General features: G+C 38.3%; 1 protein-coding gene across 1 annotated transcript in view; it reads left to right on the top strand.

Annotated features, from left to right (window-relative positions):
- Positions 1-26927, top strand: part of FHOD3 (formin homology 2 domain containing 3) — a 285174-nt gene that overhangs the window by 222437 nt on the left and 35810 nt on the right. The window contains exons 18-21 of the mRNA XM_032237770.1: positions 1313-1471; positions 2482-2664; positions 17218-17337; positions 24635-24796. Coding sequence (XP_032093661.1) covers positions 1313-1471; positions 2482-2664; positions 17218-17337; positions 24635-24796 — 624 coding nt within the window. The remainder of the gene's footprint in view (positions 1-1312; positions 1472-2481; positions 2665-17217; positions 17338-24634; positions 24797-26927) is intronic.

Genomic DNA, 26927 nt, shown 5'->3' with positions numbered 1-26927 from the left:
ACCAAGCACTAGTTCAGGGCTGTGTGAGGGGGAAGAGGGAGAAACAGAAGGAGGCAGAGAGAGGAAAGGAAAGAGAGAGGGGGGAGGGAAAGAGAAAGAGGGAGGAGAGGGGGAGGGAGAGGGAGGGGAAGAGGAAAGAGAGGGAAAGAGGAAAGGGAAAGAGAAAAATAATATTACAAAGGTTTTTCTTTTTTATTGTTGCTAAACGTAATATTTCAAATGCAGAAAAAAATGAAGGAGCATAAAAGTGCATTTATCACACTTTTCTTACAACAATTATCTGACTCTGCCTTGTTTATCATTATTTTAGGTAGTAAAACTTTATTATTCATGTTAAATGGCCATAAGTGGGTTTGGGGTTGTAGTTTGGGCACTCGGTCTCTAAAAGGTTTGGTATCACTGTTCTATACCATTTCAGACAAATGGTTGTCCAGTTTCTTCTTTAAAACTTCGAGTGTTGGAGCTTTCACAACTTCTGGAACAAGTTGTTGCACTAATTAATTGTTCTATCAGGAAATTTCTCCTTAGTTCTAGATTGCTTCTGTCCTTGATTAATTTCAGATGCTGTGGAGAATAGCTTGAATATCTATTCTTTGTGGCAACCTCTGAGATAGTGGAACATTGCTATCATATCATTCCTAGTCTTTCTTTTCATTAAACTAGACATACCCAACTCCAACTGTAGAAACTGTAGAATTACAACTAGGTAAATATCTAAGTATTGAAGTCTGACTAGTGGGGGGTTTGTTTGTTTTGTTTTATCCAACAATTATCTGGCACTTCAGTTTTTGAGAATTTTTACTGCTTTTTTATTTTACTCAAAAGAGACTAACCTAAACAAAAACATTGAAAAAAGGACAAATATATATAGAATCCCCACCTTGTTAGTGATGTTATACTTTACATACATGAAAAAAATAGTTAACAGATTAAACAGCAGTGAAGTTAAAATTCAAAGCCTTTTGTTGTAATTTACTCCTAGAAAGTCAACAGGTTTCTTATTTATCACAAATCACCCCAATCATTATCTCTAAGTCCAGGGTCAACTATCCCTGTTTAGCTCTTAATAGTTAAACCTTTCCTTAGATTTTTAATTGGGAACTTTCCCAACACTTGCATCTCATTTCCAAAGTTCATAAAGTCTTATGAATCATCTAAGAAACGTTTATAAAGAATCTATTACAAGTTCCGTTTTTACTATAGAATTATCATGTTATCCATATGCTATACTAACAATAAATAGATTTGTTTAAAGAATATTTATATGATTGAAAAAACATAAGAGTTTACAGTCTCTCCTTCTTATTCTCAGAAAACTGCTGCAGATGGCAAGAGGCAAGAAATCATTGTCCTGGATTCCAAACGGAGCAATGCTATTAATATAGGGCTGACTGTATTACCACATCCAAGGACAATCAAGGTTGCCATTTTGAACTTTGATGAATATGCCTTAAATAAGGAAGGAATAGAGGTACTGAGAAAACCATGCAGAACATTACGTAAAACAATATATTATTTCTATATATAGTGGTTGAAAATATGTTGATGTATGAATTCTCATAATGGATAATCTGATTACTCTTATGTAATATTTTCTCTTTCTGCAGCCATATAATCTTTTTAAAATCAATCAAAATATTGGGCATAATTTTAATTTTTGAACAAAACATATGCATTCATACTCATATTCGTTTCAATGTCACAATAAAATACCCAGTTTTTCTCTATTTTCCAATTAACAAATAGAAGGCATGGGGGAAGGGGGAAGAGAGTCATCTTGGGAATAGATGTAAAAGCATAGAACTCTATAAAGGCTTCATTTAGGGGTGTGTTCGGTTCTACTGGTAGCCTAAATGCCAGTGTGAACTTGGACAATTCAGAATACTAAATGCTAAATTTTAATCAATTGAGATGTAGCAGATATATGAGGCCCATGCAAATTTTGTCAAACCAGTACAAATTCTTGTGGTAGCATTGTGATCTCATGAGATTTCAGTGTTCTTGCTTAAGAGATTGGACTATACACAAGTCAATTCTCTCTCTGTCTCCCCAAACATATTGTGACATTTTTAACCTGTATATGCGATGTCCAAGTGCTGCTTCTTTTTCAACTCCTGAGCCAATACATATGACTTCAATTAGCAGTAGATATGCAATTACATTATTCTTCAGCAAAATATCTCTTTTAAATTATGTTGCCCAAAATTGAAAAGGTAAAAATGATTTTTTAAAATAGTTAATTGTAATATTTTAAAGAATTATTAAAATAATTGAAATATTTTACATAATTTTGGTCTGGATAATACTGAATTATTCTCATATTTATAACAAAAAAATTAGGAGTTATATCAAGAAAATTTACAAAACTAAACTATTTTTCAGCTTTGATATATTCAATGTAGAAGAGCAGTCTATACAGTTTGTCTTTGATAGGGTGGTGTGTTTTGTTTTTTTTGTTTTGTTTTGTTTTGGTCTTTCTAGAAAATTCTTACAATGATTCCCACAGAAGAGGAAAAGCAGAAAATTCAAGAAGCTCAATTAGCCAATCCTGATATCCCACTGGGTACTGCTGAACAGTTCCTACTGACTCTGTCTTCCATTACTGAACTCACTCCTAGACTTCAGCTCTGGGCATTTAAAATGGATTATGAGCTTGTGGAAAAGGTAATTTCTTATTGCTAAATAAATATAATTGTTTTTATATTTCAATTTAATCTCTTCTGTCACTCTCAGGAATTTCTCTCTGCTAAACTGTTTATTAATATCATTTTGAACATTCAATAGAACAATACAGCACTCAGTCATTCTCCAACTGATGGCACAGAAGGGTCCAGAAGTGGGTTGTTCAATCCTTATTTGCCCAAGAGACTGAGTCAGAATTGAAGCCACGCCTCCAGCTTCCCCTGCTGACTTCCAATTCCAACTCAGTCTTGCCCAAAAAGAGATGTAATTTTTATTGCTGTGAGTTGAAATTTGGTTTGTTAGAGCTATTTTGCTTTAAGATTATTTTTTCTCGTTTTTAATGTTATTATCTGATTGGAGGATATTGAACTTGGCTCACAAGTTTCTTTCCCACCTGGTTGCTGCTCGCATAGTGAAGCTCTTGAGCTGGGTTCCTGTGGAGGTTTCCAGACTCTTTGCAGGAAAGCAGCTGGCTGTTCCGGCTATCGGAGCCCTATTTGCGGTTCTGTTTAGCTTGATGATTAATTGCTAGTTCGGGCGTGTGCCTGAGAGGCTCCCCGCGTTGCCACTGGCTCTCAGGGGCTGTAGCGGGTGGACGACAAAGCTACTGGTGCGAGGGCACACATGTGCAGCGCCGGCACCTCTGCATGGCTGCGGACAGTCCAGTACAGCAGGAGCGCACGATCGGTGCTAGCTGAACTTGTAGAGCGCCGCACGGCTAATCTGGGCGTTCTCAGGGCCGTTTGCGCTCTGTCAGCATTTGTTCCCTTGAAACTGCTTCCTCGTGAGTATGGGGCCTAGGGGGTGGCCATTTTGGAAAAACTTCTTGGGTAGTGGCCATCTTGGGAAGGTCCTCATGGTCAGCGGCCATTTTATTTTCCCTTTCTCAATGCCACAAGGCTCATTGCGACTGCCAGCTCCTGTGAGAACAGTCGCAGATTGCTGAGCTGCTGCCAAACTGAGTAGAGTGAGGCGTTAGAACAAAGGATACTGTACCATTGCCATGGCTGATTCCTCCAATGAGAGCACCTCTGAGGTGGCTTCTGCAGCTCCCTCAAAGAGCTCCCAGAAGAGGGAGAGTTCCTCACTGGATCCTCCTCCCCTGGTGAAACAAGCTTCCCCCAGGCAGGAAAGTAAAGGGGATGGGGAGAAGTCCAGGCAGGGAGGTGGAGATAAGGCCCCTTTGTCGTCAGTAAGATCCCCACTCCTAAGGGTGGCTCCACTTTCTCCCTCCCCTTCGTCTCCAAGGCTATCTGGATCTCTAAGAGCCAGTTCCATCTCACCTCTGTTTTCAGAGGTAGAGGACAAGGAAGGCAAGTGCCATCCATTTACATGCATTGCGTCTATCCCTGAACCAGGCCACAGGCACCAGCTGGCACCCAGGCCTGGGCCTAGTCATGCAATTGGTGAATTTCATGATTTGCCTGATAACATTAAATCTCTTACTCATTGAGCCATTGCACATGGCATAGCCGTCCAGGGTTGTTCCTCTGACCAGGTGGATGCAGAACTGATGAGGCCAAGCGCAGACCTATCCAGGATCCAATTGCTTATCCAGACAGGGTGCAGAGAGAGGTTTCTCCTTCGCTTAGGAGTGAGGTTTCAATGAAGAGCAAAAGGAGACAGAGCTTTCTGATGATGAAGGTTCGGCACTGGATGTCCCAGCCTTTGTCAGTTTGTTTCCTCCTAGTTTGTTTCGTTCCTTGCTATTTAAAGCCACGAGTATTGCAGCCATCAAGACGGAGGCTGACAAGCAGAAGGAGAAGGAGTCCGTGGTTGAGGCTTTGACTTCCAAGGCAGCGCCAAAGAAAAAGTGTTTCTTTGTGGAACCCATGGCGCAGAAGGAGATCTCTGCACCGAAACTGTTTCTGGATAACATTCAGAAGCATTGGGCCAAGCCAGGTATTTTCCCACCCTGGGTGGGAATGACAGATGCTTCTATAATATGGAGCCTGATTTCTCCCAGGCATTACAGGTTCCAGAGGTGGAAGCTCCTGTGGCCACCCTGGCATCCCCAACGCCCATGGTGGCGAGTGATGTGGTGGACAACCTGAAGGCAGAAGATAAGAGGACTGAACTGGTGTTTGTAAGACTTTCCTGGTGGCAACGTGGGTGATTAAGGCCGCTTCTTCTGCATCCTTCTTCAATCGCGCCACACTGATGTGGCTTGAACAAATGCAGGAGCGTGTTCTGGCACACGATGTGAGACTGCTGCAGGACATCAGCAAGGTCATTGCTGCGACCAAGTTTTCAGCTGATGCAACCTTGAAGTTTGCCTCCATGGCTCTTTCTTCCTCTGTTTCAGCAAGGCGGATGGTGTGTCTCTGGAATTTGCAGGCAGATGCCAAAGCGAAGTGGAAGCTGGCGGCTGGCCCATATGTGGGGAAGAAGTTATTTGGCGAGGTTCTGGACCCAATTTTTATTGAGAATAAGAACAAATGTAAGGCTTTGCCTGTCACAACTAAGAAGCAGGAACACAAGTATACACCATATACATGCAGGGCACCCTATAGGGGTACTGACATGGACTATCATTATCAACCTAGACGTTTTCAGCCAAATCAGGACAGGGGGCAGGATAGGTCTTCCTACAGGGATAGCTCAAGATTTCAGCCTCAGAGTAAGCGGTCCTTTCGGGGAAGAGCCAACACCCCTTCTGCTGGAATAAATGAGCGGGTTTGGATGGCTCCCATTGGTGGTCGGTTGGCATTGTTTGCCGACCGATGGGAGAGTATTACATCAGATCTCTAAATCCTTAATACAGTAAAATTTGGCCTATGACTGGAATTCGTTTCCGTCCCTCCGAATTCTTTTTGTACGTTCACATCCTCCAAGTGTGCGCTTCAGAAACAGCTCATGCGCCAAGCGATCGACCATCTGGTGGAGATCCAAGTGTGAAGTTTCCAAGAGTTTGCCTAATTAATTTACGAGCCTCAAGACAAGATTCAAAAAAAAAAACCATTCATTTATTAGGACTAACATCTTGGCACGGACTTCTGTGGAGCCAAAACTAAATCCCACTTAATGATGTCTGAACTTTACCCCTATGTCCCCTTCCTTCTGGCTGAAGTCATCAATCACATTATCCAACAGGACATTATGGCAGGGTTCTGGACATGCGCATTCACATCCCAGTACAGAAATATGAGACTTTTACTCTGGCCAAAAGTATGCATGGGTTGCTGGTCTCCTTTGGATCTTACACATAACAAACTGGCTGGAGCTGCGGGCAGCTCATCTGGCCCTTTGACACTTTCAGGCCCTTGTAGAGCAAAGACACGTCCTACTTCTGATAGATAATGTGGCTACAAAGGTGCATGTAAACAGACAGGGAGGGACTCATTCCAGAGCCCTCTGGGTGGAATCTCAGTGCCTGGGCCATTGGGCACAGGGGTACCTGTTGTCCGTCAAGGCAGAGCACATATCCGGGGGCGCCAATCACCAAGCGGACTGGCTCAACAGGGCCATGGTGGATCAGACGGAGTGGCAGCTGGACCAGGAGCCGTTTGAGGAGATTTGCAGGAGATTCAGACAGCCAGAGGTGGACCTCTTCGCATCTCCAGAGAACACCCAGCTTCCCAGGTTTTTCACATGGTTCCCAACTCGGGAAGCGGAGGGGAGCAGTGCCTTACGCAGCAAGTGGCCCCGGGGCTTGCTTTACGTGTTTCCCCCCCTTCCACTGATCCCAGGGGTGTTGGGGAAAATAGTGACGGAAGGGGTGGAGGTAATCATGGTTGCCCTGGCCACGCAGGCCTTGATTCACGGACCTCTTAGATCTGTCCATTGCCAAACCCTAAACAATCCCACAAGAGAAGATCTCCCTTCACCAGGATATCCTGGTCCATCCGGAGCCTCAGTGGCTCCAGTTGACCGCCTGGTATTTGAAAGGGAGATCTTGAGGGAGGTGAGGTTCTCCTTGCGGGTGATATGAATTGTGGCCTCTAGATGCCCAGCCACGACCAGGATTTATAACGCCACGTGGTCCACTTTTTGTGATTGGTGCTTTAAGGCGCATCTGCACCCCAAACGTCCCTCACTCCCTAATATCCTGGAATTACTCCAGGACAGGTTGGAGAGGGGATTGGCCCATAACACTCTTCAGAGACAAATCTCGGCCCTATCAATTATCCTGGTCCTGGACGGTCGGGAGAGCTGGGCTGTCATCTGTTGGTGAAGAGATTTCTAAAAGGGGTGGCTGACCTCCGGCCCCTGGTAGTTCACAAGTTCCCCTCTTGGGATTTGTCCAGGGTCCTCCTGGTTCTTGTGGACCCCCCCCCCCTTTGAACCCCTTGCAGTTCCTTACCCTAAAGATGATCTTCTTGGTCGCCATCACGTCTGCAAGGAGGATCTCTGAGCTGGGTGCTCTCTCTGTCAGGGAGGACCTTTGTATTTTCCAGCCTAACACAGTTGTGCTGAGGCTTGATCCCATTTTTATCCCCAAGATAAATTCCTATTTTCATAGGGCTCAGGAGTTAATTTTCCAGGATTTTTGCCCCAATCCCACTCATAGGAAGGAGAAATCGTGGTACAAGCTGGATGTGCGGAGAGCTCTCCGTATTTATATAAAGTGGACGGCATCCTCCAGGAAGATGGAGGCCCTGTTTGTCTCTTTCCAGCCTTCTGCCATTGGGTCAAGGGTGTCCCCCTCTACCATTGGGAAGTGGTTAAGGGCTTGTATTGCCCGAGCTTATGAGGTGAGAGGTAAGCCAGTGCCATGGGATAACGGCTCATTCAACTAGAAGTGCAGCCACAACAGCCGCATGGAACACTCAGGCACCAATTGGGGATATTTTCCGAGCTGCGACGTGGCTTTCCCCATCATCTTTTATTAAGCATTATAGATTGGATGCTTTTGCATCTGCTGAGGCATCATTTGGGCGTCGGGTGCTTCAGGGAGTTCATGCTCCCTCAGGTACCACGGACCAGTGAGTTCCCGCCCTAGGGACTTCCACTTTGGTATATCCCACTTCTGGGTCCTCCTGCACCATCAGCTGGAGAAGGAACGTCCTACCTGAACATTATTCTCAGCGTGGCGCAGGATGGTCCAGATCCCTCCCTTGTTTGTTATTTAGTTAGGTCCGTGTCCCTGAGGCTGTTAATGCTGCGTGCAGGGCCTGCTCTTCTTTTGTTTCTCTAGTTGGAGCTGCGCCTCGTCAGAATTGGAAGTCAGCAGGGGAAGCTGGAGGAGTGGCTTCAATTCTGACTCAGTCTCTTGGGCAAATAAGGATTGAACAACCCACTTCTGGACCATCCTGCACCACGCTGAGAAGAACATTCAGGTAGGAACAACGTTCCTTTTCTCAAAAAGTAATGATCATATTTCCTTATTTGCATAGCTGAAGCACAATGTACAGAAGATGAGCTGAAATGAAAATAATATTAAGAAATAACCTTTCATCCAATTGCTTTATCAAGTATCTTAACTATTGCATTCCATTGGCTTTCACTTAATCATATCCACATAATTATCATGTCATCCAGGTAGCTTTTTGATTAGCATGTCTTGAAGTACTGAATCAAATGCTTTGTTGAAGTTATCCAGTCAAAACATTGGATGACATTAGTCTGGCAAGATTTAATCAATCAGTTTGTTACAAAGCCAGATACAATAAAATACCTAATAAAATAAAACAGAATAAAAATAGTATTATAACAAGTTCCAAACTTAATTAATGGTACAACATACTGTACATATAGTAGCAGCAGCTGGGAGACTTGGGACAATATTTTTGAATCCATTTATAAACGAAGTAACATTAAGTACAAATCATATTCCTTACCTGAAAATTTCTCCTAAATCAGATAAATGAAAGTCTTCCTAGAATTCTTATATATTATAGGCTTAGTATTAGTAACACATGGGTTAAAGTTTCTATTGAGCCGTTACCATGGAGACATAATATAAGTTACATAACAGTACCCTTAAAATTTCCAAAAAGGGCTCTGAGGACAATGCATCCAGCCTGCCTAAAGTGAAGGCCTTACAAAATTTCAGAATCATAATAAATAGGGGAGAGAAGCAAAACCTTTTGGAAGAAAATAATAAGTATTGGGGTGTGGCATATTATTTAAATTTTTGGGAGGTTAAATTTTTTGATTGAGGGCAGTTGTAACATTATCAAGCCTAATGAACATGGACTTTCATAAAGAAGCTCAGTAAATCAATTTTTATCTAGAGATATTTTTAAGCTATGATGATTTAAATGGGACCAAATCTATTGGAAACATGATTAACGTTAGAAAAAAGATAACAGGAAGAAATAATTCTCTAGCATCCAATAAACCTGTCCCTAAACATAAAATAGCATTTTGGATACTTTTTGGAATCTCAGTATTGGTTTGAATAAACTTATTTTGAATAATTTCAAGAAAGTTAAGCTTTGCAAAAGGATAAATTTGAAAGCCATAAATACAGGAATACCTTAGTTTGGTAAGCCTTATCTTGGCTCACCTACTTAACCTCAAGTAAAATAAAAATAAATTTAAAAATCAGATACAAAATCAGAATATGGAGAGACTCCTACGGAAAAATGTATGGCAAAGCAATTCCTTCTTACAGTACAAACTATTATCTTAGCAGCTATAAAATCTGAAATTGCTGAAAACATATTTTGAGGTCCTTATTTAAAAATATAAAGCTGAACGCATCATTTCCATTACGGCTTATACAGAAACTCCAAGTAGGCAACAAACATATAACAAAAGGCAAGTTGTTAAAGTAAAACACAATGATGAAATTGCGCTTCAGACAAAATACCGTAGAATGATCTCTGTATCTCTCTGGAAAGTCTTAATATTGAACTCTGGGATTTCAAGACAGTAATTATAGCCTCCCTAGAACAACATATTGACTGTCAATGCAGAGAGTCCGGCAATAATTATTCTTGACAATATAGTGACCGCATTGTTTTCAAGATATGCTTAATCTTTTTATCATATGATGTAGAAACTACTACCCTGTGTGCACAATTATTAGCAAATGAATATTTTGACATATCATTTATATATATATTTTCCACTTCCAAGCTGTATAAACTTAAATGCTTAGTGGATATAAGTATATCAGGTAATGTATATGTGTGTAATGAGGGCCTAATTGTACAAATTATGTGATTAGTGGCCTAAGGAAATCAACACCCTATATCAAGGTATGCATAATTATTCGCCAGCTTCTTTTCTTCAGGCAAAATGGGCCAAAAAAGAGATTTAACTGACTCTGAAAAGTCAAAAATTCTAAAAGGCTTTTCAGAGGGATGCAGTACTCTTGAAATTGCTAAGATATTGGAGTGTGATCACAAAATCATCAAACATTTTGCTGTAAATAGTCAACAGGGCCACAAGAAACATGTTGAGAAAAAATGATGCACATTAACTGCCCAAGATTTGGAACAGGATGGTGGTCGTGCATCTCATTGCCTGCTTCGGGCAGGAAAATGGCAGCAGCAGGAGGAATGGCATCGCAGCCGAGCTGGAGGCTTCTCGGCGTGAAAGGCAGGGGGCTAGAAGGCAGCGGCTCCTGGGCAAAGCTGGAGCCGGGGAACGGCGCATTCCCCAACCCAGTCAAGATAGGCGGCAGTTCTTGGGCCTTGGGGAATGGTGCGTCCCTGGGCCCCAGCCCCAACCCAAGGCAAAAGGCAAGCAGGCAGCATGCATTGCTTATCTTTGGTGAGCTGAGTAGGCGAGGTGACTGGTGAGGTGATTAGCTGGGCCGTGTGGCAAAGGCAACATATATAGGGCTGGGTGGAGCGAGCGACTGGAAGTGGCGAGCTGCCGGAAGGAAGGGTGAGTAGCGACCGGGCGAGCATGAGTGGGACCAACCAGGGGTGATTTTTTTTTTAATTGAAAATTTTTGGAAAAAAAAAACTTTTACAAATGTTTACCTCCCTCCCTCTACCCTCCCCACCCAAACCTACCCATCCCCAACTCCCCCCCCCCGACTTTCCAGAAGCAATACAGGGTATAAATCTTTAACAAAGATATTCTAAAATAAACTTTTAAAAAAGTTAGTATCATCTTTCATTTGAGCTTTAACTCTTCTTTGCTAGGCTAACTCTAAACAGATTATATCATTCCTTGTTTCTTCAGTCATAAACTATCTGGAGTTTCTTAGTCCCATATTTATTTTGTGTATAGTCAATCCATCTTCTCCACTCCAGTTTATATCTCTCATTTGAGTGATCCTTGAGATATGCTGATATTTTAGCCATCTCTGCTAGGTTTGTTACTTTTAATGTCCATTCTTGAATAGTAGGCAAATCTTCCTTCTTCCAGTATTGCGCCACCAACAGTCTTGATGTGGTTATTAAATGCAAAGTCAAGTTAGTCTCTATAACTGTACAATCAGTAATTATACCTAACAAGAATAACTGAGGGGTAAACTTTATCCTTTTTTAAAGAACATTTTGCATAATCCACCATATTTTTATCCAAAATGCTTTTACCTTTTTACAAGTCCATCATATATGATAGTATGTAGCATTGAGACAATCACATCTCCAGCATTTAGGTTGTAAATTCGTATACATAGAGGCCAGTTTTTTAGGATCTAAATGCCATCTATAAAACATCTTATAAAAGTTTTCTCTCAAATTTTGGGCTTGTGTAAATTTTACATTTCTTACCCATATCTTTTCCCATGTATCCAACATTATTGGTTCTTCAAAATTTTGTGCCCACTTTATCATACAGTCTTTAACTAATTCTGTTTCTGAATCCATTTCTATTAATGCATTATATAGTCTCTTTATATGCATTGGACTTTGATCCCTAATTTGTTTTAGTAAATTATCCTCATTTTGCGTAAAACCAATTTTTTTTATTTTTTTTTCTATCTGGCCTCTAACTGCCCATACTGAAACCATGTTTGAATTGCCTTTTCCTCTTTTAGTACATTCAAGGGTTTTAATTGTAATACTCCTCTTTCTAAGGTGAGAAACTGTCCATAAGTAATTACATCCTGTTTTTGTACTATATTTATGTTTTCTATTGCGTGTCTAGGAATTGCCCACATAGGTATCTTATCATTTAGTTTGTATTGATATTTTTTCCAGACCCGCAGTAGAGCATTCCTTAAAATATGACTTTTAAAATTCTTATCTACCTTTTTTTCATATAACAGGTAAGCATGCCAACCATATACCAAATCATGCCCTTCGATATTAAGTATTCTATCATCTGTTATGTTAATCCAGTCACTGATTACTGATAAAACTACTGCTTCATAATATAGTTTTAAATTTGGCAATTTCAAACCTCCGCTCTCACGCACATTTTGCATTAATTTTAGTTTTATTCTCGGCTTCTTCCCTGCCCAAACAAATTTGTTAATGCCTTTCTGCCATTCTAGCAAATTTGCATCTTTTTAAAGTATTGGTATCATTTGAAAAAGAAATAAAAAGTTAGGTAGAACATTCATTTTCACTGCTGCTATTCTTCCCAACAAAGATAATTGTAATTTTTCCCAATTTTTCATCTCTGTCTGTATGCTGCACCATAGTGGCTCCTAATTATACTTATATAGTTTCCCATTTGTGGTTGAGATATAGATTCCTAGATATTTAACCTTTTTAACTATTTCACATCCTGTCATTCCTTCTAATTCTTCCTTTGTTTAGTGTTCATATTTTTAACTAGCATCTTTGTTTTCCCTAAATTTATTTTAAATCCGGACACTTGGCCATATTGATTAATCATATTCATTAAAACCTTACTAGATTCCTGCAGTTGGGTTAATGTTATAACCAAATCATCCGCAAAAGCACGTATTCTATATTTTTGATACCCAATCTTGATTCCCTGTAAGTCATCTGATCCCCGTATTTTATTCAACAATAATTCCAGAGTTATGATAAACAGTAATGGGGATAGGGGACAACCCTGCCGTGTACCTTTCTCAATTTTAAATGGGTCTCAATCCTTGATCTGAGGGTGGACGTATGCCTTCGTTCTGCAAAAAGGCAGAAAAAGTCCTTGACGCGGAGAATTCACTGGGTTACGGGCGGTTCACACCTTCCACCCCCAGATTTATGTCCTGGGGGGGGGGGTTAAATGGAGAACTACCCAAACACAGTTTTCTCACCTTTTCTCCTAATCAAACTGTCAAACAGTTGATGGATACTGTTTAGACAGCTTAACGCAGCCAAGGATCCGGAGCTGTTAAAAACAACAACTCCTCTCAGACCACGCCCATCCAGAAGTCCAACCAGGGATGATTTTTACTGGTTCAGCGAACTGATTCAAATCGTCCCTACTAGTTCGCCCAAACCAGTCAAATTTTACTCCTGAATTGTGCACACAGTGAAGGTGAGCAAATATTTAAATATTAAAGGCAGAATGTGAGTGGGAGGACGATTGTTTGTTTAATTGTTTTATCCAATATTTATTTGCACTTCAATTTTCAAGGATTTGTACTGTTTTTATTTGTTTTGTTTTATTGAAAAGAGACAAAACTAAACTAACCTAAAACATTGAAAACATGTGAATAGAAATGAACAATAACACCTATTATTCCCACCTTGTTAATCACTGACAAATTTATTACAACAATAGCTTCCCCCTTGCAAAATAAGTCCAAAATGTATAAGCTTGCTCATCTATTTACACCCAACTGACATGTTATACATTACATATATGGGAAAAAAATAGTTAACAGATTAAACCTAAATAAAGTTAAAATTCAAAGCAATCTGTTATAACTTTGTTATTGTAATTTATTTATTATTTAGTACAAATTGCTCATTATCTCTAAGACAGGAGGAAAATACTGGTTTTTCATTAGGAACTTTCCCAACAATTGCATCTCATTTCCAAAGTTCATAAGTCTCTGTTATAAATATCTCTGCAACATCCATTGTTGAATAATTATCTTGACAACACATTTCTCTTTCCTAGAAAGGCCATTCCATTTGTTATCTCAGAATTTCTTGTTTGTATTCTTTTCAATCTTTTTAGCAGTTCTACATCTTTCAAATCAAACATTTTCTTCTTCTCATCTTACAGCAACAGATCAGATTTCAATTCCTCAAACTGCAAATCCTCAAATTGCAAATTGTTATTTCCTGCTTTTGGATACCATCTTGATTTTGCATAACTGTTATTGACCCATCAAATTTTGTTTATATATCTTCAAATAAAGCCTGTATTTTGGAGAACACTCTTTTTTCAATTGCCTCCCAAACATTTTGTGACCTTTTAGAGGCTTAAGAAACACTTTTATTTTGAAAAAAAGAGAAGCAAATAAGATGTAATAGCTTCCACAGGGAAAGATGTTTTTCCTCCCCACAGTTAAAGTATAGGGAATTTTCCAATTAAAAAAATAGGAGATCAATATTATGACCCTTTTATTAAAAAGGAAAAAACTAGAAAGAGCAAAATGTATAGTATAATCCTGTGTAAATGTAAATCCCACTGCTACTTCCTTAAAGCTAAAAATTTTTGATAATAAACAGTGAAAGAACAGGAGGGGAAATTAAGAAGTCCAGCAAGAAGTAATAAAATAGGTCAGAAGTCAAGTAGTCATAAATCAAAAGATTGCAAAGCTTCAAAAAGTGCAATTAAAACCCAGTGGTGCTTAAGAAAAATAAGTATCTGAAGGGAAAACCAGCAAGAGGCCAAACCTTCCAATCATTCCTTGCCAAGAATTGCAGGCATGCAGGCCCCCTTCTTTTAAACTTGTGCATGATCATCGAAAGAATGACTTGGGTCCTTCCTAGTCTCCCCTTCAAAAAACAGGGAACAAAGCCACCAAATAACAAGCTTTGTTGGCAAAATCAACTGTTCATCGAGGGAGAACATCATCAAGAGGGAGGGGAGCTCTCTAGGATTTCTAAAATACAGTAAAACCTCAGAAAGTTCACCACCCAGGAGACTGAACAAAAGTGGTCAACATACAGAGATAGTCAACATATGCAAATACTGTGCTGATATGTACACGTGCACATGCATGTGCAGAAGAGTCCTGGTGGTTGGGCAGAGCCTCCCACCGCCACTACTACCAGTTTGCCCGATCCAGGCTGAGTCAGGAGTAACCCACCTCTGATGTAGAGTATGTCCTGTCTACAAAAATTAGGTCAACTTAGGGAGATGGTCAACTATGGAGGTTTTACAGTATAATACATAGAAATGCAGTCATCAGTGAGACTTCAGCATTCTAGGATGCAATTCATCTTTTCCTGGAAATTCCATTACAGTCTTTCAATGAATGTGAGGCTTTTGCCCTTATTTCCATTAATTTGTGTGTCAACACTTAATTTAAAATTTGCAGGACAGAAACCAAAACCAAGAAAGACACCAGAACTTTAATACATTTTTAAAAGGTTTATGATTTTTATTATTAAGAATCAATCTTTGATCATAAACTTGCAGTTAAAATACAAATCACAATTAATTAAGATTAAGAAGAAAAATTTTTTTAAAAAATCAGAAGAAATACTACAGCATATTATACAAACTATACTTAGTTATGGTCAAGGAAATAAAATCAGATTAATACAATAATAACTTAAGATAAAACAAGTAAGAATAGCCAGGAAATTTAGTAAATAATAAAGATAATAATTTCTGCCAAGAAGAGGCAATTCAGAAAAGTTGTTCCATTATTTCAGTGATTCCTCACTGGAATAGGCACACACTGTTCAAAGGGAATGTTTTAGTATCTCACTTCAGTAATGGCTTTTGGAAAATCTGGCTAAGTATCAAGCCCTTCTGAATTTTGGGATTGTTATGCGACTAAGATACCTAGCTGGTTGGAGAACATGTGCAGAGTGGCTCAAAAAGGTGTTTCTGGGTAGAACTGAAAAGTCTGCTTGCAGTTGTGAATTAGGTAGTGCATGTTCATAGCCCATCAAAGTGGTGGCTGGCCATGAAAAGCCATAAAGTTACATTGCATTGTCTACCACTGAGAAAACTGAAAGTTGTTAATTATAGTTAAAGGGACTGAACCAGCTGGAAAATAGACCTTACCCAGTAGGAAAAGTAATGGATGGAAGATGAAAAGTAATGGAAGATAATCTAGAATTAAGCAGAAATCTCCTCATAGTGAGAAAGATTAATCAGTGGAACAATTTTCTTGCGGAAGTTGTAGGTACTCTGTCACTGGATGTTTTCAAGAAGAGCTGAGGCAGCCATTTGTCCCAAATAGTATAGGGTCTCCTAGTCAACCAGGGCTTGGGCTGGAAGAGCTCCAAGGTCCCTTCCAACTCTGTTATTTTATATTCTGAAAAATGACAATCCAGATAGAAGATTCAATTTTAAGATACATAGTACCTCATCCATTCATTTAGTCACTTTATCAAAGAAGGCAGTAAAATTTATCTGACATCATATGTTTTTAACAAACCCACATTGGCTTATAGTGATTGACTTGTTCATTTGTAGGTGCTCACAAATTCACTACTTGATTATCCTTTCAGAATTTTCCCATATTGATATCAACCTGATTGGTGTAGTTTCCACCTGAATCCACCTTTACTTCTTCTTGAAGACTTGGAATCACATCAACTCTTTCCAGTCCTCTGTCATGTTCCCCATGTTCCAGGAAGTCTGAAATATTTTGTTCAGTGGTTCTGAGCTTACATCTGCCAGTTCTTAAGTACCTTAGAATATAAATCATTCTGTCTTGGTGATGATTTACCCTCATCTAAAGTGGATAGGTTGTCTTTTACCAATTTGTTGCCTATTTTGACTTGCATTCCTGTTCTGTCTCCCATAGTGCTACTGTTGATAGGTTGGACCATTGTTGTTTTTTCCTTTTTCATGAAGAGAGATGGAAAGAAAGAATTAAGCAATTCTACTTTCTCTCTGCTGCCAGTCACCTTCTTGCCATTTTCTCCCATTAGTGCCCCGATCATTTCCTTGATCGTTAATATATTTAAAGAATGTTTTTTGTTATTTTGCCATTTGATAAAGCCTTAATCATTCTGAGCCTTAGCCTTCATGTTTGCAGTTTTGTGCTACAACACCTCGACCTATGACCACAATTAAGCCACAAGTTTCCATTTTATGACCTTTCTTACCATAGGTGTTAAGTGAATCACTTTAGTTTTTAATAATACTGTTGTTAAGTGAATCTGGCTTCCACATTTGCTTTGCTTGTCAGAAGGTCGCAAAAGATAATGGTCATGTAGACCATGGGACACTGCAATCATTATAAATATGAGCCAATTGCCAAACATCCACATTTTGATCACATGATCATGGGGATGCTGCTGTGAAAAACAATCATAAGCCACTTTTTTCAGTGCCAGTATAATTTTTAAACAGTCACTAAACAAATAGTTGTAGGTTGACGACTACCTATATTTGCTGATATTCTGTTGTTATACGTGTCCTTTTTGTCAGAGCTCTTGGTGCAACCATGCTGGGCTCATCTAGCGTATTTTGTTTTTCTTTTTCTTTATTTAATTTGGACCTTCAGTTTATTTTGATAGAATCATCCTTTACCTGAAAGAATTATTTACTGTTAAATGAAAGTTCCCATTCATAAGATTTAATTGATATAAAAATATTTCCCGTGTTTATATTTTTTGTTAATGACAGGAGATTGCAGAACCACTTTTGGACCTGAAGGAAGGAATGGATCAGCTAGAGAACAATGCTACCTTTGGATTTGTTCTTTCTGCTCTCTTAGCTATCGGGAATTTTCTCAATGGAACCAATGTAAGTAGCATTGCATTGAAAAAAATATTTACATTATATAATTATATATTTAGCAAAACTCTTTAAAAAATTATGTACCACTTAAAAAAGATCCCCTTGAACATTAATAGCATTAACTGTCATCATGTGCTTTTTTATCTTCCTTCTGGCCATTGCATACAATACAACATCTTTTATTACATGTTTATCTTCATCAGACAACAAAAAATATTTTCTTCAAAACTAGACTGAGTTAGTTGGATTAACAAGGGTACAGTGAATCTAGGTCTAGGTCCTGATAAAGTTTGCAGTTGTCAAGTGGATCACATCTCCCATCTGTAAATTATTACAAATGCATAAACTGTACTAGTTGGTAATCTTTTTGTAACTTCCATCCAAATAGGCTGTTGTCATTATTTGGAAGCAAAGTTCTTTAAAGACTTGTGTCAGAGAATGGGTTGTAAGCAACTGTAAACAATACAACATTCCTGGTTCTTATTTAAAAAATAGGTACAACTTAGCCAAATTAAGCTTTCGTATTTGCTCCCTATCTTGTCTAAAATCTTTTTAAGAAAAATAGTCATTCAATAGTGTATGATAATAGTGTAGTAAATATGACTATTAACTAATTAACTAATTCTTATTAACCAATATTTTCGCAATCCTGATGATCCCAGTGATTTTTGCTGTACTCAGATCCAACCTTTTGGCACAATTTCCAGTCGGTCATGGCATTGTAGGTAGTTAGTTTGTAAAATTTTGCTGCACTCACTGATCAAGTGGTCAAATGAAAATAAGTGCAAACATCATAAGGAAGAAAATCCAAATAGACAAAGTTGTTGTTGTTGTTGTTGTTGTTGTTGTTATGTGGTTAATCTTTGGTGAGATTCACAGCCTTTGGGGCTGGTTAGTAGATCAACAGCTCGAGTCCTAACCAAGGACCTAGGAACTGTTAAGATAACGTTAGAGGATATAAGTTGTCCCAAGTAGGGTGGTTTTTTGTAGAGTCAGAATGTTCAAGTCAGGTAAATTTAGAATTTCCAAATAGCGAGGTAGCCCTTTAGGTATTGCTCCAAGGGTTCCAATTACAATGAGACAGCACATGATTTCTTTTTCCATAGTCGCTCAACCTCAATTTGCAAGTCCTGGTATTTTGTGATTTTTTCTTGCTGTTTATCTTCAATTCGTGCATCACCAGGTATTGCAATGTCAATGAACCATACTTTTTTTCTTTTCAACTATTGTTATGCCAGGTGTGTTGTAGGCCAAGTGCCTGTCAGTCTAGATTCTAAAGTCCCACAAGATCTTGCCTTTCTCATTCTCTAAAACCGTCTCAACCTGATGATCCCAGTGGTTTTTGCTGTACTCAGATCCAACCTTTTGGTACAATTTCCAGTGAATAATCTTAGCAACATGATCATGGCATTGTAGGTAGTCAGTTTGTGAATTTTTGCTGCACTCACTGATCAAGTGGTCGACTGTCTCATCTTTCTCATTTCAGAGGCGACATTTGCTGTTGGTGGTAACATGTTGAATTTTTACCTTCATGCAGTTTGTGGCTAAGGCTTGTTCTTGAGCTGTCAAAATAAAGCCTCCTGTTTCTTTTTTCAGTACTCCTGATCTTAACCAGTTCCAAGTTAGTTTTTGGTCAGCTTTGCCTTCAGTATTTTTCAAATATTGGCCATGCATAGCTTTGCTTTTCCAATTTCAATTACGTTGATGTTGACTTTATTTATATGCTGCCCTTTTCCCCCGAAGGGGACTCAGGGCGGCTCACAACTCAACCAGGGAAGGGGGATACAAACAAGAATTTAAAACAACATAAACAACAATGCATAATTAAAACACAACAGTCATACCAATTCGAGACGGGGGCAACAGTTCTTTAGCCCCAGGCCTGTCGGAACAGCCAGGTTTTAAGGGCTTTGCGGAAGGTCTGGAGGGTGGTGAGGGTTCGAATCTCCATGGGGAGTTCGTTCCAGAGGGTCGGAGCAGCCACAGAGAAGGCTCTCCTCCGAGTAGACGCCAGTCGACACTGACCTGCGTATGGAATTCGGAGGAGGCCTAATCTGTGGGATCTAATCGGTCTAGTGGAGGTAATTGGCAGCAGGCGGTCTCTCAAGTACCCAGGTCCAATACCATAAAGGGCTTTATAAGTGACGACTAGCGCCTTGAAGCGTATCCGGAGACCAATAGGCAGCCAGTGCAGCTCGCGGAGGATAGGTGTTACTTCTTTCTTATATTCAGCTTTTAACTTAGTTGTCTTCAAAAGGCCTCCTTTATTTACTTCCTTAATAATTGTTTCTTCAGTTTTCTGGATTTGGTCATTCAATCTGTGTCTTTCTTCTTCCATAGTCTGCTTTACTTGTAGGAGTCCTCGACCACCCTCTGCTCTTGGTAGATACAATTGGTCAACATCACTTTTAGGGTGCAAAGCATGATTCATTGTCATAAGCTTCCTTGTTTTTCTGTCCAAATTGTCCAAATCCATTTGGGTCCAGTCAACTATTCCTGCAAAGTATCAAATTACAGGTATAGCCCAGGTATTTATGGCTTTTATGATAAATCCTCCATTTCCTCCACAGTTTGGACTTTAATATCTTGTGAATTCATCAAATGTACTTGGCTGAGGTTAATTCCTTGACTTTATTATGCATTAAGTCAGAGGCCTCTAAAATCCCCAAGTACTTGTAGCCTTCTTCTGATTTTACTGCCTTTATCATTTCTTCATTCTCAAGTTGTATTCCATCATCTTCTAGGATCTTGCCTGCCTTGGTTGCCATTGTTGCACATTTGTCAATTCCAAACTGCATACCAATGTCTTAGCTAAATTATTTTGTATTTCAATTAATAAATTCAGTTCAGCTTTTGTTTTACCAAACAGCTTCAAATCATCCATGTACACCAAGTGTGAAACTTTCAGTCCTTTCTTTGCAAATTCATATCCACAGTTCACCTTCTTCAAAATGGTTGTCAGTGGTAGCATTGAGCGTATAAAAAGTAGGAGTGAAAGGGAATCACCCTGGAAAATGCCTCGTTTAATTTCAACTTCACCCAGTTCTTCTCCATAAGCTTCATTTTCCAGAGGTTTATTGAAGTTTCCATGAATTTTTATATGTTGCTGCTGATGCCAAAGATTTTCAGGCATTTCTTGATCCAGCTGTGGGGAACTGAATTATTATGATTATTATCATTATCATTATGCTTTTTCTTCCCTCTTTCTCTCTCTGCCTTGAGCTTCTGTTCAGTTGTTTAAGATTGTGGGATGTGGCATAAAAAGATTATAGTGTCTTTCACTCTGAAGTCAGTACAGACCCTTTACTTCAGCTACTCGGTCTTTTAAATCAAAGCCAAGAACTTCTACCTCCTTTAGTTAAGGCTGTTAATTGACACAGAATTGGCAACTGCCACAATGTGGTTCTCAAATGAAGTACTTTTCCATTTAGTACTTATGAAAAAGCTTCTATTTGGAGGGAAAATTGAAAGTGATAAGCAGAAGAGCTATCTAAAGCATGTTTGGGATAAAATGAAGAATGGATGTGTTCAAAGCTTTCAGATTCAAGACCATACCATGTGGCAAAAAGTATGAAGCATATTTACTTCTTCACTCCTACAGAATGCACAGATGTCACTCAACAGCATTTTTAAGGTTCCTAATAAGGAAAACTGGCCAGAAGATTGTCTACTCAACTTTTGTGATGAATTCACTCAGAATCTGAGTAGAGTTGCCAATTGGTGTCATGTTTGAGTTGTATGGAAATATAAACTTTCTAAGTAATTAGAAAAGTAAATGATTTATTATTTTTTTCAGTAATTAAACAATAAATCAGAAAAATAATCATTGCTCAGAGTTGACTTGCCAAATCCAGCTGAGATGATAGTAAATTCTTGAGAAGTTATATGAGACCAGTTTGTTCCTGTGGATCTTGAAAGAATTTGATACCCTTTACTAGGGGATTATACCCTGACCTACTTGGTTGATGAAAGCTGTAAAAGGTGGCAGAAAGCTGAATAAAAGTGGAAGTGAAAACCACCTTGAGAAAGGGATTTTTTCTTCCATCAAAGAAAATGATAGTAGTGCACCTCCTCCATAAAATCCCATACCTGTTTTGGGTTATCAACTAATCTCTAATTTTTCCATTCTTTAGAGAAAATTGCAGAGGATTATAGATTTGTGGATATAGAAATCCTTTAATGAAACAAATTTATGTACTCTTTTTCAGTTGGGATTTAGGCCTAGTCATGGGATAAACTGCAAAGTCAAAATTGATATCCTTGTTGGGATTGCAATAGCTGAATTGTGTATTTCTTAGTTCTGGTAGATTTTGGCTGCCAGTGCCATGACTAAAGATGGACCATTCTATTCTATTTTAAAAAGTTAAAGAATTATTGATCCTTAAATCACAAGAGGTTTATAGATGCTTCTAGACTGCAGCTTATCACTCTTTTCATTGAGGGGCCTTTGGTGCTCTCTGAGGTTGCTTGTTTTCTTGCAAACTTTTCATTACCCTAACTAGGTAACATCATCAATGCTAGCTGAGAGAGCACCAAGGACTAAGGATTTCAACCCTGAGCTACAAATATTCTCCTTAATTTGTACTCTTTTCATTTTTATTAATATTTGAAATAGATTGTATGGTCCTTATCATATAGTTAAATTAATATGACATTCCTTGTTTATTAGTATTTTATAACATTTGAAAAATGAATACTTGATGGCCAAAATTTATTAAACTTTTGACATTATCTTTTACCCTACCTACCACATTTTCTAAAAAATATAAATACTGCAATTAGTGTTATAAGGTTTACTTTTCTCATTAATGCATATGGTGAATATTAGAGGGAAAAGAAATGACATTTCTGTAGGTGTATACTGCATGCCACCCAATCAGCCATGGGAAGTAGATGAACATTTTGCTAGTCAATAAGATGTGCAGGAAACACTGTAATAATGGGGGAATTTACCCTGAAATAACCTGGGAGATAAACTCTATAGCAAGTGTTAATCAAACAGATTTGTGTCATGCCTTGCTGACAACTTTGTTACTCAGAAGGTAGAGAAAAGAACTATAGAGGGTCAGCAACACAGGATTTAATTCTTACTAATAGGGATGAAATGATAGAAGGGTCAAAATTGTGGGAACTTTGGGGAATAGTGACTATGTCATAATAGGATTCAAAGCAGGCACAAGCACTTGAACAAAGTTAAACTAGCATTCTAGACTTCAAGAGAGCTGATTTCAACAAACTAAGAGAGAGATTAAGAAGGATTCCAAGAAAATCCAAAATGGAAAAATAACTCAAGATGCTTGGGAAACTCTAAAAAATAGATTATTAAAGCCTAATCAAACACATAGTGCAGAGAAAGAAAGAGAGAGAGAGAGAGAAAAAAAGAAAGAAAGAATGAATCAATCAATCAATCAGATGGCACCAGCATAGTTGCATAAAGATCTTTCTGACAAACTAAGAGGGAGAAAATAATACGTTTAAAAATGGAAAGAGGGACGCATAACTAGAACAGAATATAAACAATTGTCTGAATCAGCAATGATGGAGTAAGTTCAGAATGAACTAAAACTTGTAAAAACAACAAAAAATGTTTCAATATGTAATGCATAAGATGAAAGTCAAGGAAATTATCAGTCTACTAATGGAAGTAGATGTCAAGCACAACTGCTTAATTCCTTTTTTGCCTCTGTTTTCATGCAAAAGGAAAAGCCAATATCAAAAGCACAATGGGAGATAAAAAAAAGAAAGTAAGTCAAAATAGGCAAGAAATTGGTAAAAGACAACCTATCCATTATAGATGAGTTCAAATTCCCAGAACCAGATGGCTTACATCCCAGAGTTCTGAAGGAGCTGGTAGATGTGATCTCAGAACTACTGAACAAAATTTTTCAGAGCTTCTGACGCTTGGGGAAGTACCAAAGGACTGGAAAAGAGCTGAAGGATTCCAGTCTTCAAGAAGGCAAAAAAAAAGGATCCAGAAAAATTACAGACCAATTAGGTTTACATCAATACCTGGGAAAATCCTGAAAAAGAAGATCAAGCAGCAGATTTGTGAGTATCTAGAAATGAAAAGGGCAGACATTAGAAGTCTCATGGCTTTGTTAAAAACAGGTGATTCCAAACAAACTTTATTTCCTTCTTTGATAAAGTAACTAAATTACTGGATGAAGTAACTGCTATGGATATAGTTACTTGGATTTCAGAAAGGCATTTGACAAAGTAGACTACAGCCTACTTCTTAAATAAAATGGAATAATCTGGGATAGACAATACCACCACCTGATGAACTTGCAACTAGCTGACCAACTGCATTCAACATGTAATCCTCAATGGAACCACATCTACCTGGAGAGAAGCAAGCTGTGGGTACTTCAAGTTTTGTCTTAGGCCCAGTGTTCTTCAGCATCTAGATGAGGGAGTAGAAGATGAGGTAATCAGATTTGCAGATGACATCAAGCTGGGGGGAACTGCTAACACTTTGGAAGATAAATTCAAGATTCAGGTAGATTTTGACAAACTAGGGCAATGAGCCCTCTCCAGTAAGATGCAGTTCAGCAGTAAGAAAAGTAAGCTCTTGCTTTTAGGCAGGAAAAACAAATGCACAGATATAGAATATGTGACATCTGGCTCAACAGTAGTAACTATGAGAGGAATCTAGGTTTCCTACTGCAGAACCACTTAAGTATGAACCAGCAGTATGCTTCAGTGTCAAAAAAGCCAGTGTACTCATAGACTGCATCAATAGAGGGATAGCATCAAGGGTACAAGACATAGTAGTACTGCTTTAAACTGCAGTAGTGAGGGTACATTTATAATATTGTGTTCAATTCTGGTCGCATGAGGCAAAAAAGATATTGAGACCTAAGAAAAAGTGCAGAAATGAACAATAAATATAGGCTAATTGTACAATGAACAGTTAATGGAACTGGATATATCTAGCCTAACAAAGGAAAGGATTAGGAATGACATGATAACTGCCTTCCTGTACTTGAGGGGTTATCCTAGAGAAGAGGAAGTCCTCTTCTACAAAGCACCCGAAGGCAGGACAAGAAGCAAAGGGAGGAAGTTTGTTAAAGAAGATCCTGGTACTGGGGAAAAATTAACCAATAGAACAGCTTTTTGGAGTTGTGGGTGCTCCATCAATAGAGGTTTTCAAAAAGAGATTGGACATCCATTTGTCCAGGATGGTATATGGCTCTTACTTTGAGCAGGGGACTAACTAAAAAGACCTCCAATATCCCTTCTAGTCTATGACTCTGTAATGTCAAATATATAATTGATTCTTTTTTTACTTTTCTCCACACAGACTAAAGCCTTTGAACTAAGCTACCTTGAGAAAGTGCCTGAAGTCAAAGATACAGTCCATAAACAATCTCTTCTTCATCATGTATGCACAATAGTGGTGGAAACATTTCCAGATAGCACAGATCTTTATTCTGAAATTGGAGCCGTCACTAGATCAGCCAAGGTATGTCAGTTAATGCAAAGAAATCTCTAATAGAAGAGTACATTTTATCATTTTTCTCAAATAGTCCTTACAGACTTAGAAATAGGATTGGTTTACATCATTCATCTGTAATTTTTAGATTATAGCAGTTTTCTCTTTAATAGATTCCTTGTGGTTTTTAAATATAGTCTATTCTTTTAATCTCACACTGTTTAAAAATTTAATGTTAATAAATTGTCAATTCTAAAGTGAATCAACAATCTATTGGATGTTTTCAAAATAAAATGAAAACAGAAAGCCAAAAGAAAATTGTTAACAAGTTTATGAAGATGGCAAAAGGCAAAAAGGAAGAAACAAAATCATCCAATTATTTAGTCTCAATCTTCTTGAAAAGAGTAAATATACAGTACTTCTGTAAACGATTGTGGTAACCTGCTTGAAGAAATAAGATCTCCAGATTGAACTTGAAAGGGAATTTTACTAATATTGATTTATTTAAAATAGCAACCAAAAATCTAGGTTAAATGTATTGATAGTTTGGCTAATCTCCTGTCTGTTAGAGCTGAGAAATCCTGAAGAATAGGTAATTTACTCTCATTCTTTCTATTACTTATTTTTTTCTAATCGCCAAAACTAAATTTAAGTTCCTTTTTTTCTGCTCTGCGCATAAGGGGTTTCCAATCAGCAATAAAAATAGATAACAGAATAACAGAGTTGGAAGGGACCTGGGAGGTTTTCAAGTCTAATTCCCTGCTCAAGTAGGAAACCTTATACTTTTTCAGACAAATGGTTATGTCTTCCTCCAGAACTTCTGAAAGAAAGTTATTCCACTGATTAATTTTTTTTATTATCAGGAAATTTCTCCTTATTTCTAGATTGCTTCTCTCTTTGATTAGTTTCCATCCATCAATTTCTTCTTATCCTGCTTTCAGTTGCTTTGGAGAATAGATTTGACTCCCTCTTCTTTATGGCAACTCCTTAGATATTGGAACACTTCTATCATGTCACACCTTGTCCTTCCTTCCAATAAACTAGACATACCCAATTCCAGCAATCATTATTTATCTGTTTTAGCTTTTAGTCCCTAATCATCTTTGTTGCTCTTCTCTGCACTCTTTCTAGAGTCTCAACATTTTTTAACATTATGGTGACCAAAAGATAACATTCTTTTTCTGATCAAAGAAGTCAATTTGTCCACTTCAGTTCCATCATCTTCATCATCCATTCCTCCATTTTGGATAGCATCAGATCATTCAACCTATATGCATATAAAAATCTCACTGTACTTGTCTCGTTTTAAAATGCTATAGCAAAATGTTATCTCTTGACTTCTTCCTTCACAAATACACCAAAATATTCCTTGCAACATGTCTTGTTCTCGCAAATCTTGAGATTATTACATAAACTTTATCTGTTTCTGTCTCTACATCCTCCTCCCAATCCAAACTTTTGTCTTGAAAGTTTACCAATTAACTAACGTCTTTAGAATAAACAAAACAAAACAAAAAATTGGACCACAGAATCCATTTTACTTACCTAATTAAATTACAGTTTATTGCATTTAATGCAATAAACTATTTGCTTGTCCACTTCAAATTTTCTTAAATCATCTTGTTAAGAATATAAGATTTTTTTATCAAAAAAATCTTCAATCTTTAATACTTCTTTTAGTTTTGTAATACAGAGAAAAATAAAACTCATCAAGAAGGGTCTTACCCCACCATTCAAGAAAATATCTGTTTCTGTAGAATAATTAATTAAAAATAATAAGTAGGAAATGAGGTTCAGCTAAGGTTTTTGTCCTGTGAGCCTAGATGAAATCAATTCTATGATTCCCAGCCATTCAATTCTTGAGTGAACGATTACGAGCGTTCCCTTAGCAAACATTTGAAGTTATGTGATAAGTGCCCCCTAGTGTTTACAAACAACTCCCAAAACTATGAATCTTGCAGTACTTACGAACAACCGCAGAGGCTCTGCAACATTCATTCAGCATGTTGCCAACCAAACTGGAGCTTCTGAAGGGGGATTCACTCCCAGAATCCCCGGGTTACAGATGGAACGGGTGGGCTCCATTACATTCGTAACCTGAGGACTACCTGTACAAAAACTTCCATTCCTGCAGTTTACTTACAAGAAGCATTTGTCCAGA

This window comes from Thamnophis elegans, chromosome Z (assembly GCF_009769535.1).
Source record: "Thamnophis elegans isolate rThaEle1 chromosome Z, rThaEle1.pri, whole genome shotgun sequence".
In the NCBI taxonomy this organism is placed as follows: domain Eukaryota; kingdom Metazoa; phylum Chordata; class Lepidosauria; order Squamata; family Colubridae; genus Thamnophis; species Thamnophis elegans.
The sequence above is the reverse complement of the archived record's forward strand: the minus strand, read 5'-3'. Positions and strand labels throughout refer to the sequence as shown.